The sequence below is a fragment of the Labrus bergylta genome, chromosome 4, assembly GCF_963930695.1.
Source record: "Labrus bergylta chromosome 4, fLabBer1.1, whole genome shotgun sequence".
Classification (NCBI taxonomy): Eukaryota; Metazoa; Chordata; class Actinopteri; order Labriformes; family Labridae; genus Labrus; species Labrus bergylta.
Genome location: NC_089198.1, coordinates 23923636 through 23938981, shown reverse-complemented (window position 1 = coordinate 23938981; position 15346 = coordinate 23923636). Strand labels below are relative to the sequence as shown.

Sequence of the window (15346 nt, the reverse complement as noted above, 5' to 3'; positions counted from 1 at the left end):
AACATTGAGCAACTGTAACCTCTTCAAATCAAGACACAAGCATGTGAGACCAGAGCACCTTAAAGCAACATTTATGTTACAACCTGCCACGCCTGTTAAAGTGGCCCAGCAGCTCCTACACAGTATGGAAATATGATTTTAATGTTTGCAAATATGGTCTCGTCAGGTCTTTGTGTAGCCATCCATCAGCCTCAGACCCACCTCTGCAATCTTGGAGGCAATTTGTCTGAGAGGAGGTGGGCGGCAGAGAGCCCTCCTCACTGTTTAGCAGGCCCTGATGAAATATCAAAACACACAGCAGTGCAGGCAAGCGCTCCAGAATCAACACAACAAACACGAGTGGCCGGGGTCTGCAGAAGTCTGTGGCATGGTCATAAATCACAGGACTCATTCTTTTGGTCGTAATTGTCACGAGATGTGGAGTAAAATGATTCAGTTTAGTAAATCTAAGTAGTTCTTTAAATAATTAAAGCACCTGAACACTAAGATTTAAAACTTCAGCTGGTATGATAAAATATTTTTATGTAAATAATAGATCACATTTATTATTTTATGACAAAAGTAACTTGTTTTGACAATCTCACAAAAAAAGGGGTTCACTTGACTCTGCAGTGAGCATCACACTTAAAACACTAGGGCATTTTTCAATCATATGTTTCCTTCCATTTTGGGTTTGTTGTGTCCACTATATCACTTTGGTTCACTTTCCTTCATTAAAATTGTTTTCCACTGAAAGGGAAGTTATAAAAACTCAGTGTACTGCTCACTACCTGCCAAGCACCAATTTAAAGACAAAGTAATTAAAGTAGTAGAACAGTAGTTGCACATTTAACCAGATATTTGGTTTGTAGAGACCAGAAACTAAAGTAGAGTCAATGTCAGACTTATCTCAATTTACAGATTCTAAAAAAAAAGCTGCAACCGAAGGTGCAGTACTGGATTTAGGTATTGGATTTAGGTATTGTCTCCGTTGATAGTACAGAAGTATCATCCACTAGCTGTTCAGTGGGCATTCCCACAACCCTCGCATAAGAGTCAGGACACAGTCTTAACACACCGGTGCACTAAAGGTCATCTATAAATTCTCATTACGTCTTACATAACTGCATTCTCGCTTCAGAAATTTTCTAGTCGAACTGCAAACAAAGGTGACAGAAGTCTTGTCTTGAAGTCCGTTATTGCTAAAGGTGGCTACCCTGGAAGCTGAAAAAGTTGTCCTTTGCTTCCAAAAGCTTCGGATGATAAGGCGATGGGTTCCATGATTGATATTGGACTAAAGTTTGTCAGGGGCACACGAACACAACTTAAAACCATTAAGACATTTAGAGCACAGACAGCTGTGAAGGCCAAAAGTTCTTCTATGATGTGTAAATCTTCAAGCCAAACCATAACATTACAATATTTTTAGTATAAGAATATATAAGAAATTTGATTGGGTTGATATGAATGCTTGTGCCGACTTGGATTGGCTTTTAATTGCTCGTCAATGAATGTGAGCCTGATCTACACTTAAATTTAAAGGGGTCTTCCCTGATCCATGCTTTACCTTTCCACCATTTTTCATGAAAATCTGGCCAGATTATTTTTTGTAATCCTGCGATCAATCAGACATCCCTTAAAATATATATTCTTCGAGGGTGGTACTGGAAGCTAATGCCATGATCCTTATCGGCTTCCTATGTTAATTCGTAAGTGTTCTTAACAAGTTTGCTGTAAAAACGTTAAGGTGGTGATGAGCCAATACTGAGTTTGCGTCGAGTGTACTGCTAAAAAGTGGCCTACATACTAATTAAGGGTTGGTTAGAAAGGTACAAAAAAAATGTATTTCCCTAATCTTTTACAGACTGAGATTAAAAGGTATTTTATGGGGTTGTCATGAAACGGGATTCTTTAGTCAAAAGTTTTTATTGATTTATTCATATAAATTTTCATTTTTCTCTTTAACATTAATAAGAACTATCAAATAAGATAAACTTTTAAAAGTCTCTTTCTAGATATAGCTATAGTTAAACATTAAAAACTTTATCTTATATGCCCAAAAATTTGTTTTTGGATGTGAAATTATCTTTCATTAGATCACATTTGAATTTTTCCAAACCAAGATTGTTGTTGACATGCAACATCAGATTTTCTGTAGATGCGTTTTACTGCTGACTGCAAAACAAATTGCCCTCTTGCAGGGATAATAAAAACAATCTTGAACACATCAAACCAGTGAGAAAAGTGCACAGGTGTAAAAATATATATATTTTTAATTTGATATAACGGGGCTTATAGCAAACTTTGATTGACAGTTGCCTCATGTAGGGTTCCACTGCCACCACTATGGAGGTTAAGGGAAGTAAGTTTTCAGGGTCTTTAAGCGTGACTCAGTGCATTGTGGCTCCATGTCTACCCAGCGTGGAGGGAGGAAAAGGAAACACTGGAGATAAACCAGGTGATAAAAGCTTCAACAATGGCAGCCAACAGAGAGAGGAAGGGGATGAAGATATGCTGAGACAAGATTAGCAGGAAATAAGAAGTGGATTAGTGAGGGCTTGACTCCTCTGAACACCGAGACCTTTCACTTTTCCCCACCGTGTTGTGCTGCCTGACACTAAGCCTGGCTCTTTATCTTAATCCTCTTTCAGCAACTGTTGGAGAGGGGGGGTACCACAAGCAGGAAGTGGAGAGGTTGATTTACTTACCTCCAGACTGGCTTGGCTGAGTTTTCTTTGGATTAACAAAAAGTGAGTTTCTTCCACTGATGTTGAATTTCTGTATGAAGTTTGATGAGGGAACATGAACAAATGGATAACATGAAATGGCAGCAGTTGTTGGAGTGAAAGGGAGACTTTTAATTTGAAGGAGAGTCTCACCTTGTTAGTTAGCCGTCAGCAGAAGCAACAGGATCGTGATGGACGATGATTACACAACACATGAACAAGACAAATGTGTTGATTTCCCTAAACGCAGGGAAAGGCTACATCATTTTATTTGAGTGTTTATTAATAGGTCAACAGTCAGCCAAGCATCCAAGCATACAACAAGTTACTCTTTAGCTTTTGCTTTGTTTCACGTTCTGAACGTAAAAAGGAATTACAATAGGAAAATTAAGTTGAACAAAAGAAAAAACCATAAAACAAAAATATATTTACATACTGCATTATAAATATGTCAAATGTACATCATTATACACAAGTACCAAAGATGGTCAGTTAGTGTCGAGATCAAACTGAGAGTAAAAATATGCCTGAAGATCAAAAGTAACAAAATATGGTTCATGGGGTCAAAGGGACTGTTGACCTAAAACCAGTTTAGTTTGTTTCTCTAGGAGGAGATCGTCTTCAGATAAAAGCATAAAGCTAATATGTACACTTCATGTTTCTATTGGGGGGGAAACAGGCAGGTTTCTAATGTTTCTTCAGCATCTACAGTATGTAAATAAGCGTTCAGGTAATCACTATACACATTGAATTCCTCTCAGTTATCCAGGCGGACACTGAAATGTTGGTCAAGTAGAAGTCAGAAATAAGGCCAGTACCACTGTACAGTACGAGTAAACGTGAAGCTAACATGGTTGAATTTGTGGCTGAAAATAAGTTTTAGTTATTTTTGAAAATATTTTTTTTAGCTTTCTTCCTGATAGAGGAGAAGAAAGAAAACTCTCTCACGGCCGTGCATCAAAAACGGCGGTAGAGCGAGGAGGCAGTTAGCTTAGTTTGGCTAGCGTAACGACTAGAAACAGGGTGACACAGTTAGCCTTTCTTTCACTTGTTTTTTTTTTTTAAACATACATATCCTTTTTGTTTGATTTTCTAAACAAACAGAGATGCCAAAAGAAAATGTGTACATTTACAAGGAGTTTCATGTTACATTTTGCTAAGTCATGCTAACAGTTTGCTAGGTTAGCCTTACCACCTGCTCTCTATCTGTAATGCACAGATATAAGAATGGTCTTGATCAAGAAAGCAAATAAGCATATTTCCAGAAAATTCGGACAATTCTTGACGATATAGCTATCCCCTGGCTTCATAAACGTTCTCTTTTAACCACAAGTTCATCCACCATGGGCTATGAAAACAGAAATACTGTAAAGAAACATCAGAATAAAAGGTACCAAGTTTAAAACTTGCTCTGTAAACATACATCCTGCCTTTGTAAACCCATAAAATCAAGACATTTAGAAGCTCAATAATGGCAGTTGAACAAAAGGGAAAATACACTGTGGACATAGTGCCAACTCCACCTGAATTATTTTCTTTGCTAAAGTCCTATTTACTATACAAATCTGTTGGCTTATCATGACTGTGGAATACTGTATATTTGTATTAAAGCAAAGTCACGCCAAAGATAGTTCCCTCGATAACACTCCTTGCTTATTTGATTCCCTAAATGTTGCTTCTTCTTCTTCACTCAACTGAACTCTGTTTGTTAACGCCCTGCTTTTAGTCTGACAGGTTTTCAGGACAGGGGAGGTCATGTAGTTTTACATTTTTTTACCCTTAATGTCAGAATTAGATCATTTAAAACTACTTTTCATGTAAGGATTAAGCTGAGGGAACAAGAACTACTTTTTACAGAGGTCTGTACATTAAAACACAGTTATGTCCTCAAATTTCTCCTCTCTAGTGTCCTTTCTCCGACGTTTATGAACACAAATCCCAAGTTGATCTCTATGCACACAGTTACAGACGCACGCACATACGTATCGTACAGTTATCTATGGATGCACACACTGTATATGTAATTCACAGCAACAAAAAGAGTAAAATGCTCTCTGGAGTACCATTTTAATAAAGGATTTTCCAGTACGGTTTATGGTTTGAAACTGTGCTAATGTACCTCAAACAATTATCAAGACTATCTTGTCAATCGGAAAATTACTCCAACAAAGACATCATAATGGTACAATTTCACAGTTTCAATCAAACCTCTGAATTTGAATGAATTCTGATTGAAGAGGCACCATTACAAAGCTCTGTGGCTCGACGGCCATAAAACATTAGGACTCTTAATTCCTCTATAGTCACGGACACTTTTGCAAGAGGATCACGATAAGGGTAGCAAAGGAAATGACTCACTTTTACCAGACAGGAATTCTGCAATCAACTCCTTTATGATGATCTGAACCCATTTTCCTGTGAATTAAGTATCTAAATCATTTGGCCTCTTCAAGTATAATTGCTTTGCCTTTGTATACAGATAGTATGTCAAGAGTTTGATAGCTGTGTTGAAGACATGCATCATTACTAAAGCTGTAACGGCAGCTGACATCATGGAAGATTTACTTTCTTTCCCACATCATTGTTTTGTCACTTGCAAAACTATTCCTCACAGCTTTTATGTTATTACGCTCCGGCATAGAAATTTAAAAGAAGTTTTTCATTCACGCTCATTATAAACTCTGCTCATGTCGCAGACGGGGAAGACATAAAAAGGAAATGTTCAAAGCATTAAGGAAATGCCTTTTCGTAGGGGTAGGTATGAAAGTGAGTCATTTGTTTGGTTGAGGCTTAAAAAACAAAAAGCTTAAAGCTGATCATGATCGTTTCAGACCAAGACTGAATGAACACAAAAACACACAAAGATTTAACACATAAAAACAGATATAAAACAATAAAATGTACAATGTCCGAACTCAACACGTCACCTTTTTTTTGGGTGTAGTGGAATATAAACAATGTGTCCATCACTCCTGACATCTCTATATTGGTACTGATTCTGGGTTACACAGTGTGGAACAGAGGAGGAAGTACTGGGAATAGACAGGGGGAAGTTTATTTTGTGTATCTGGGGCTGCTCTCCTGCTCCTACATGATGCTGATGCTGCGGTTGAGCTCACACTGGGCGTTGTTGTTGTTGATGTTTGGGTTTGGGTTGCGGCGGCTCATGTTGGGCGTGGGCACGGATGTCAGGCTGCTTGTATCGTTGGGACAGCCATGCTGGAGTAAGATGTCGGCGCACTCCTGACTGCCGGCTCGCCGAGCATAGGACAGCGTAGTCTGACCCCGAGCATCCAGGCTCTTCACATCCACTCCGTACTAAGTGAGTAAATGATGGAACGTAAACAAAGATCAGACAGAAGACCATAAATTTAGAAAGTTTTAATACAAACAATAGTCAAACTTTAAGTTTTACTTAATGCAGTCATTTTGATTTTTCCATATTTTTTGTGCAGCATGTTCAAACTGTGTTTGGGAAGCTTAAGAACTTTGTTTCTTTTTTAGCTTTTGGAAAATGTCAAAAGCTCTGAACACATTTCAACTAAAAATTTGAGAGACATTGAAAAATAAACGTCTCCGAGATATATCTGTGTTTTTAATGTGTGTGAAATGGACAACATATCTAAGAATTCCAGATGAGATTTTAAACATTTGGGTGAAATCACATTCTATATTTGATGATGGCGTGATAAAGACTTTTGTCTGGATGAAAATTATTATAATAAGTAAATAATTCAGTCTTTTTCCAGTGGAAAATAATGTAGCAATAAACTGAAAAAGAAGATAACCAGTACTTTACCACGGATCTAATACCAATTGTAGCTTAGATAGTGAGTTTAGTTTAATGTAGTTTATAAGCAGCATCTGATTTGATCTGAGGAATTAACAGGAAGGAACTTCTTCTTTTGAGTAAAACTTACAGAAAATATGATAAAACTTTGGAAAGTAAATATTCCATATTAAGTAAATATGATAATAATAAGAAACTACCACATCTGTCATAGTTTAACAACATTCATCCACCGCTGACAGGGCCAACTCACCCAGATGAGCAGCTGTGTGATGACCACGTTGGCCATTGCGCATGAGAGGTGCAGAGCAGTGCGTCCGTCTCCATCCCCGTAGGTCTCGTTAACCTCCTCCTTGGTGCCGTGGGCCAGCAGCACCACCACCAACCTCAGGTCGTCCTCCACCACCGCCCGAAGCAGCTGCTGCCCCAGGGGCACGTCGGACTGGGGCAGTCCCACCAGGAACAGCTTCTGCTCGTACTTGGCTCGGATCCAGCGCTCCTTCTCCTCCCTGAAGAGAAGAAATGACGGGGAGAAAAGGCAGGGTTAAACATGGTGAACACTGTTTAGCAATTCAGAAGCCACACAACTTTCTGTACATTTATTATTATTCAGAAGCAGCGATTTAGAGACATGACTATGTACTAAAGGTACAATGTAGATACACAAGGGAAGTATTAGAGTAATTGGCCTAAGAGACACTGGCTTAACGTGACATTTATAAATCATTAGAGCAAAAGAAAAACCTCTAGCCTCCACTATCACAGTGGGAAATAATAAAGTGAGATTGGCTGCAGAGATGAGAGAATGCCAAAGGATATGATGCTTTGGGCAATATTCCACTTTTTAGTGATTATGGTCGACAGAGAGACGGTTAGAGTCTGGCTGGCTTTCTAAAGGTTACACATCTTGAACAGCATGTCTGTTCCGGACAATACAGGAAGGAGGGGGACGTATTTTTATCAGTGCTGTCGGCTGTCAGTCTGAACTAGTGGATCCCCTCCACAAAAGAGCCAGAGTGTCTCTGAGCCCCTGTCTCCCTCGGGGTGGCTGGGCCCTGAGTCAGATCGATGGGGCTGAATGGCAGCCAGAGAGGGATGCTGGGATGTGGGGGCTCCGTCACTCTAGTTTGCAGCAGAGAATGGAGAGTGAGGGAAGGCTGCAACGAATTATATCTATCGCTCTTCATCTTGACCTACGTTTCATTCTATGCCAACATATAAACTGTCCACATAAGAAAGCAGTAGAAAAATCAATATCAATATGTGGATGACTGAGCATGCCCAGTGTGGCAGTAACCTCATGACCCTGTCAGCCGGTGTGATAAGGGGAGCAGAAAGACGCTGTTGTTTGGGTTTGTGGGTGAGTGACAGAGAGGAGAAGGTTTGTCCGGATAAGTTGAATTCGGGACGCGGACTGGAGTGACAAGGCTCCCATGGGACTCACTATCAACGGACCAAGGCTCCCTAACTGACTCATATTCAATTAAATTCCATTTCATCAAAATCACAAAGAAAATAAATTGGAACTGAACAACTATATTAGCAAAATCAACCCTAAGTGATAAGCAACAGTACATCACATCGATGAAAAAAACCGATATAATAATCTTGAAGGGTTTGTTTACCAGATTTACTAAAGTTCATCTAAATATCGCTTCCTGAAATTTCAATTTTCAACCTCAATTCAAAATATATTAATGTTGTATTTTTTTTTGTTCACAGGTTTGGAAAATGTCATGTAAAAGATAAAACTGATGTTATTTTTTCAATCAAAATTATTATTTTTGTATGCAATTTTGCAAAATATACCCCTGGGAAAAAAAAATAAAAATCAAAGTTTAATGCAAAAGGCACCTGTGTCCGGTTGACTTTCCATCCAAAGGCTTCTAAAAAAAAAAAACTGTAGAAGATATTGCCTCCAATAGTTCAACCAAGTTGTCAAATGGATGACACTTTGAATATCATGACCTGATTGACTGAGAACCTTAACATACAACCAACAATCTTCCTTCTGCCAATAGTTTCCAACTAGGTCTGGAGTAGTTTGCCCTGAAGACCTTTTGGACTAGAAATGTAAAGGCTCCACAATGTCAAAATTTAACTTTTTTTTACTTTAAAGACACAAACAGCTGGGTGATGTAGTTTTTACTAAAAACAAGGAGAAGAAATAGTGCATTTTCTGAGACTATTTCAAGATGTGAATGAATACACATTTGGTGCACGAATCATTTTAATGCCAGGAAGTTGTACGCTGGTTTCACTTTAATAAAATCCAATGCCTACAGTATGTTAATTGTAATGATAGACATGTCACCCTGTGCAACACTGAGGCTAATTCATGGGACTTTAATAGTTTCTGGACAACAATGTGGCTCTGTGGAACAGCATAGTAAGTGGGGGGGGGGGGGGGTCACAATTTAGCCATGGACAGTGTTTTGTCAGGAACAATTCATGTTGGTTTTGGTCTTTTCAAAGCATGTGTTGGTAAAAATATTGTTGTTTATTTCAAGCTTTATCCTCCTTCTTCCTCTTGAAATAACACTGTAGTATAACCCACAGATATCTAGAGATCTTAGAATGAAAAGACACAATCGGCATGGAAAATGAACATCAGGGTAATAGAAAAGATGTTCCTCTGTAATTTGTGTTAACTGACCCCGAGTATACCCCCAAGTAGCACAATTTCAATTACAGCAGCAGTTTTAACAATAGTAACCCGTTCAATATTAGTCACTGGCTTTTATTACAACCTTCACAGCTAGGTGTGAGGGCAGCCAACTCACCACAGACAGCAACCACTTTCAGACTCATATGTCAGCTGCCAGGCTCACTCCACAGAGCAGTCTGTCTTACACAGAGGAGGCTGGCAGCAGCCCAGGCTACAGGAGTTAAGGAGGTGATGGAAGACGTACAGGTCTTTATCAGCACTCAAGCACAGATTGATTAACTGTAAAACACCAGCAGAACCTCATTAAGTTATTTTACCCATATTCTTAAATAGTCTTAAAACAATCGTGTTGATAACCATATGGGTACATTTTTGTTATGACCTCAAAGAAACTGTAGGGGAAAGACTCTTTTACCCGGCGACAACACAAGAGAATCTTTTCTTAAGGATGAGGGTATTATGTTTGCAACAATACAGCTCTAATGGCAGGCAATTGCAGTGGCCCAGAGTTTTATGGTGTAAGACCTCCATCAATCCCTACTCAGTCATTATGTGTGGACAAGCCTGTTAGCAAATCAATTGGCCTTAGAAGCAGAGGACTGCTCAGAACAGGAAGGGGCCGTCCTGCCCTCCCCTCCTATTTCCGGTGGACTCTTTGAAAACAAGTTTTTTTTTCTTACTGCTTAAGAGGATAAAGTACATCTAAAAACTTCAAACCCCATCTTAATCCTCAAGGCAAAAATCATCAGTCTATAAGAAAAAAAAAACTGAGCGTGGTTAAAAAGCTTGTTGTCCAAAGTTAGTTTCAGAAAGCTGGACCATGAATGAGATGCTGATTCTGTAGAGCCCAGTGAATTGATATGAGCTAAATGAGGCAGAAAGTTAGCACCAAGACGTGAAACAAAAAGGCTGAGGAGGAGAGCCATTAAGAAGACGTCAACATCTCAGAAAGGAGCCCTGAGGACACTTTGTTATCCTCCGCTTCAAAATCAGCCCCCAAGAAAACGGCAGGAAAAGGCCTCGATCAGTGCTGATGCTGAGTTTTAAACTCAACCGCACTTCTTTTAACGCGGTCAACTTTTATGTTTATACATTAAGAAAAAAAAAAACAAGAAGTGTTTTTTTTTGTAAGTTCCTAAGCTGCTGCCACTTGAAAGCCAGAGTGTGAAAGGAAGTGAAATGGTAATCCCGCCTCTGTCTTTTGTTTGAAAAAGAAAAACAATCCAAACAGAGGTAGGGTTAAGACAGTCAGGGGGGAAAACTGAGACCCTTGAAAAGGACACTTCCTCACCGCAGGAGGAATAAAAATAAAATCAGCAGATTTAGCATGTCAAAGCACCAGGTCAGAGCGCCAGGGTCGGGGGTGGAGAGGGAAGGAGGGAATTTTCTCAGCATGGGGGGATATTTAGGAAATTGAACTGATTGTTACTCTTATACATACACACACACACACACACACACACACACACACACACACACACACACACACACACACACACACACACACACACACACACACACACACACACACACACACACACACACACACACACACACACACACACACACACACACACACACATCAAGGCATGGGCAGTAACAGACTCCAATTTCCCCACCCTGCCTTGAGCACATACTTGTTCTAAATTTCTCTGTTGCTCAGGGGACAGAGGGGAGCTCAAGGTTCCTAATAAAAATGCCTGTGTCTCTTTTAACTAAAAAACAAGCCGGGTTTGCTGTACCACACATTTACATTGTTATTCAGAGTAATCTCAAAGCAGATAATCCGTGTTTAACTTCCTATTGCTCATTTATTTAAAAGAATCACGGGCAAACATCAAAATGCTAACTGAGTTTAAAGTGGAAATGGGCTCCTGTCCAGAGCTGGTGTCCCCTTTCATTTGCCCACGCAGATCCCACCTAGATAAATGCAGCCTTAACAGTAGAGAAAGGCCTCTTTTATAATTCTATTAGAGCTCTGTCCTTTCAGCTCTCCGTTGAGCAATGGATCCTGACCCTGACTTAATTAAGTGGCAAATGGCGGAATGATTCTCCTAAACCCAGCCCACAGAGTCAAGAACACATGACTGAATTCAAATAAAGAGGGACAAACAAGGATAATTAGTCAAGCCTGAAAGACAAAGGCGAACGGGAATTTATATGAAGGGAAGGGAAACTGAGACAGCGGGGGCGGAGCCAATGGTGGTGGAGCTCCGGAATGACCAATCTGACTGCCTGCAATAAAGGTGCATTGGTCCATAGGAAGAGGAGGATGTCCGTCCCACCACTCACCCATCTTTCAAACACATACTGAGTCCTCCTAAACAATCAAAGCTTCTTCAGCTCCTCCTCCTCTTCCACGAGGATCCAAATTCACTGTGGACACATCAAATAGACGCAGTGAAGGGTAGAAATGGTGTTGGGAGGGTGGGATAGGGGGGTCTTGGGGTTTGACCGGCCTAAACAGACCTCGCAGTGGGGGTGGGCGACTAGCATTGGACCGATTCCCATGCAGCAAGCAGCTTCACTTCCACAAACCGAGGGGAGGGAAGAGACAGAGAGCAAGGAAGAGGGACAGCAGCAGAAAGACAGAGAGGGGGCTCCGAGGGAAAACGACAGAGATGAAAAAAGCCAACACAACAGGGAGAGAAAGCTGGGCCCCAAAGCATCAAAGGTTGCTAAGCAGGAGTAATGAAGGAGGAACACAGTAAACGCTGCAGCGAAAAGTACTAAATAATGCCCCCTCTGGTTCAGCGGGTACAGTGTAGAGTAGACACGCTATGCTCTGCACTGAGAGTAACAGCTGCAAATGAATTAAGACAAATATTTTTCAGTAGAAGAAAAGATGCCACTTTTTCTCTGCTTCCAGAGCGAGGTCTGAACAGATGACCGGAATTCAAAAGGTTGTTGTGTCGCTCTCTATAGAGAGGCCAATAGGAGAGCATCTGTGAGCCGTAGACAGGCAGAGGGATGAGTTGAATATATTGTGACATTAATGAGGTTGTCAGACTCCTCGTGATGGAGTGGCTGTGTTTTTGTGCCAGCAAGACTAACACCCTTAAATGCTCATGCTGTTAACCCCTGCTGAACTCTTGCCTCACAGACAAAGCTGAGGGGACGATAACACATGCCCTGCTTATGTATGCAGCCTGCTTCACTTATGTACGAAATTTCAGTGGCATAGACGAACTGTCCTGGGTCCCTTTGCTTTCATCAAACAAGAGCTTGGGGTAATGGTTTTGTAAGGCTAACAATATTGAAGCTGAATTGAACTGTTAAGTGGACTGAGCAATAATGAATCCTACATCTACCTGGCTCTGAAACCCGGTGGCATGTGGGCAATTAGTGACTGTGGTACCACTTCTCCCACACAGGGCTAATTACTGACCTGTGGGTTTCATTTAGAGAGAGAGAGAGAGAGAGCGAGCGAGAGAGAGAGAGAGAGAGAGAGAGAGCGAGAGGACATGGGAAGTCCCAGTCATTCATTTGTCTTAATTACTCTTCCTCCACAAGGGCTCCTGGCAAGGCCGGCTATTCTAAAAGCTCTTTTGGGAGTTGGCGTTTCAGCCCTCCTAACCTGTGAGTAGCCCTGAAGCTTAACTCTTGTGTATTGGGGATTATTGTCCAGGGCAGGAGCCACTTTGGACAAATCCTAGAACTGAAACTAATGGCTGCAGTGCCGATGTTGCAAATGCAACAAAACTGCACATGAGCACGAGGCAAGATGCCAGAGCCGGAGCAGAAGAAGGGGTTAAAAAAAAGGCAGCAGGGGCCAGGTTTGGAGAGGTTAGTGGTGTGATTCATTTTTATTACCACGCAGCCCCTGCAGGCGGCAGGAGTGGCAAATTATTTCTGAAACAAAGTGGAGGGCTCTCATCAGAGCTATTACCTGCCTGTGGCCGAGGGCGGCGCGGAGCCTACAGAGGGTGACAGTGAGAGGCCCGCGTCAGTGAGGGATAGCCGTCCACATCCGTCCACGCTCCGGGACATCTCCCCCAAATGAGAACTGGTGTGTGTGTGTGTGTGTGTGTGTGTGTGTACTACCAGTAGAAGATAAGGGTAAAGTTATCTGTTGGACCCCCCCCCCCCCCACATAATCCATCAAAATAGTCTGCAGTGTTTTCTATCACAAACATGCCAAGCAATTAGAGCTGGCGTGCAAAACACGACGACTCCCAGGTGCTAATTAAAAGAACAACTGCCCTCCAACATGCTGACTGCAGAGATCAGCCACAGTGCAGGGCTTGCACACATTTATTATGACACATTTAACTGTAGCCCAGCCTGGCCAGACTACTGCATTGAATGCATTATGTGCTACTTTTTCATCAGGAATCCTTCATAGATGGGTTCTAATACGGTGACTAATGGCTTTTTATGGAGACTACATATTTATTAATTAGAACTCTTTATCAGCAATGAATTCAAATAGATTTTAGGTTGCCAGGTTGTGAAATATCATGAAGGTGTTTTGAAGAATCTTTGGGCTTCTTACATAAAGAGATAAAGAGAATCTGGATTCTTAACATCCTTACAGACAAAGAGAAAGCTATAAGCGTTTAAAAACACACTGTTTGCTCTGATGTTACAAAAACAGAAAAAAGCCAGAGACTTTTTAAAAACCTGAAAATCCAAAAATGTGTTTCAATTCATGGCTTACAACTGATTTAAAAAGCATCAAGAAATTGTTTTTGTCATTAGTTAGTTATCTTAGATATATGAAGAGTGGATTATCAGACCGGAGAAACGTGCATTCTTCAGCAAATTCTAAAACAGATGATCAGATGTGATACATATACACATACATATTTCCTATAATGTCGTTTGTAATCAGTCTGATGTGAACAGGTAATTTTAAGTTGCTGCGTGCCTCTGTTGACGACAAATCTATATATTGTGTTCTTTTCGATCCAGAATATCATAAGCTAAACCAATCCTGTGGATGAATGCCTTTAAGTTAAATCTCAAAAATGCAAAGGGGTAAAACTAGTCTTGCAGGTGACATTCAATCAGACACTGAGTTGATATTCAGGTAGTTGCTGAATCGTTTAGATTAGGTGTCACTAATGTTTAGTGGGACTCGGGAGCCACAACCTGCCTGCCTGGGTGCCATCACAAAGCTGCTGCATGTCACCGATGTGACACAATTAAAAATTCCTCTTATAGGGGCTTTGCTCATGTTATGAGGAGCAGACACAGACAGAGACCCAAATCAGGATTTATGGTGTTAAAAGAGATCAGTCAAAAAAACTACATCCCATTAAAGAGGACAAAATTCAGCTTAAGCAAAATAATTTGATAGCAGCGTTTACCCCACAAGGGTACATTGTTCTATGAGCAACTAATCATCAGCATCTCAATAACCAGTGGCCATATATGATATTTACAACTGCTGTGTTTTTTTGTCTGCAGATTAGTTATGCTGCAAATGAGATTTATGGTTTGACAGTGAAAACTAATGGAGGTGCTGCTGCGGGATAAGATCGGATTTTTTAGACAATGAAGAACCTTCCTGCCTGAGGCGACGTGGGACTGACAGTGGTAGGGAGAGGAATCAACATCAATAATCTTTCATCAAGTCCACAGTGGAGCACTTTAGCACGGATACCATTCAATAAATAACTGTAGGCCATCATTCAGTTCTGAACTGGCCGGAGAGCGCAGGATAGATTCAGGAGGGTAAGGCCTGAGACTACAAGTGGAATGAGGAAGACAAACAAACAATGTTCAGTGCCGAACTTAAGCAGCATTTTCAAGTATATATATACACTTTAAGGTTTATTTGGGGTTTTTATGTCCTTATTTAAAGACAGGTCCGTCGACAGAGCCAGTAATCGACCAAGGACCATAGCCCCCGCACATGGGGCGCAGCGCTACATACAAATATTGATATTGTTTAAACAAACTTCTTAACATGTATCATAACAAATATTTGAGTAAGGCCAATATTAGCCTACGTCAATCAGAATGTCTACAGCTGAAGAGCCAACAGTGCCTCCGTCATGTCCATTATCTCTCTGATAAAAATGTATTCCAACATGTATTTAAACATTCAATCATTTTCCCTGGCATGCAAATGTCAACTCAAACAAACGCTTTTGAAGTTTGTGTCCTGTTTTGTTGCTTCTGTTGAGTTTCGCGTCTATCAAAGATCTATAGACTGGCATTGCATATAAGCTAAAA

The 15346-nt window shown here is 40.7% G+C and overlaps 1 protein-coding gene across 2 annotated transcripts in view; it reads right to left on the bottom strand.

The window, feature by feature from the left end:
* Positions 1 to 2934: 2934 nt before the first annotated feature.
* The window catches only part of agap3 (ArfGAP with GTPase domain, ankyrin repeat and PH domain 3), a 117379-nt gene continuing 104967 nt past the window's right edge, over positions 2935 to 15346 (bottom strand). For both annotated transcript variants that reach the window (XM_065954168.1, XM_020649565.3), the window contains exons 17-18: positions 6749 to 7004; positions 2935 to 6023 (exon numbers count right to left, since the gene is read on the bottom strand). In XM_065954168.1, coding sequence (XP_065810240.1) covers positions 5793 to 6023; positions 6749 to 7004 — 487 coding nt within the window. In that variant the 3' untranslated portion in view covers positions 2935 to 5792. The remainder of the gene's footprint in view (positions 6024 to 6748; positions 7005 to 15346) is intronic.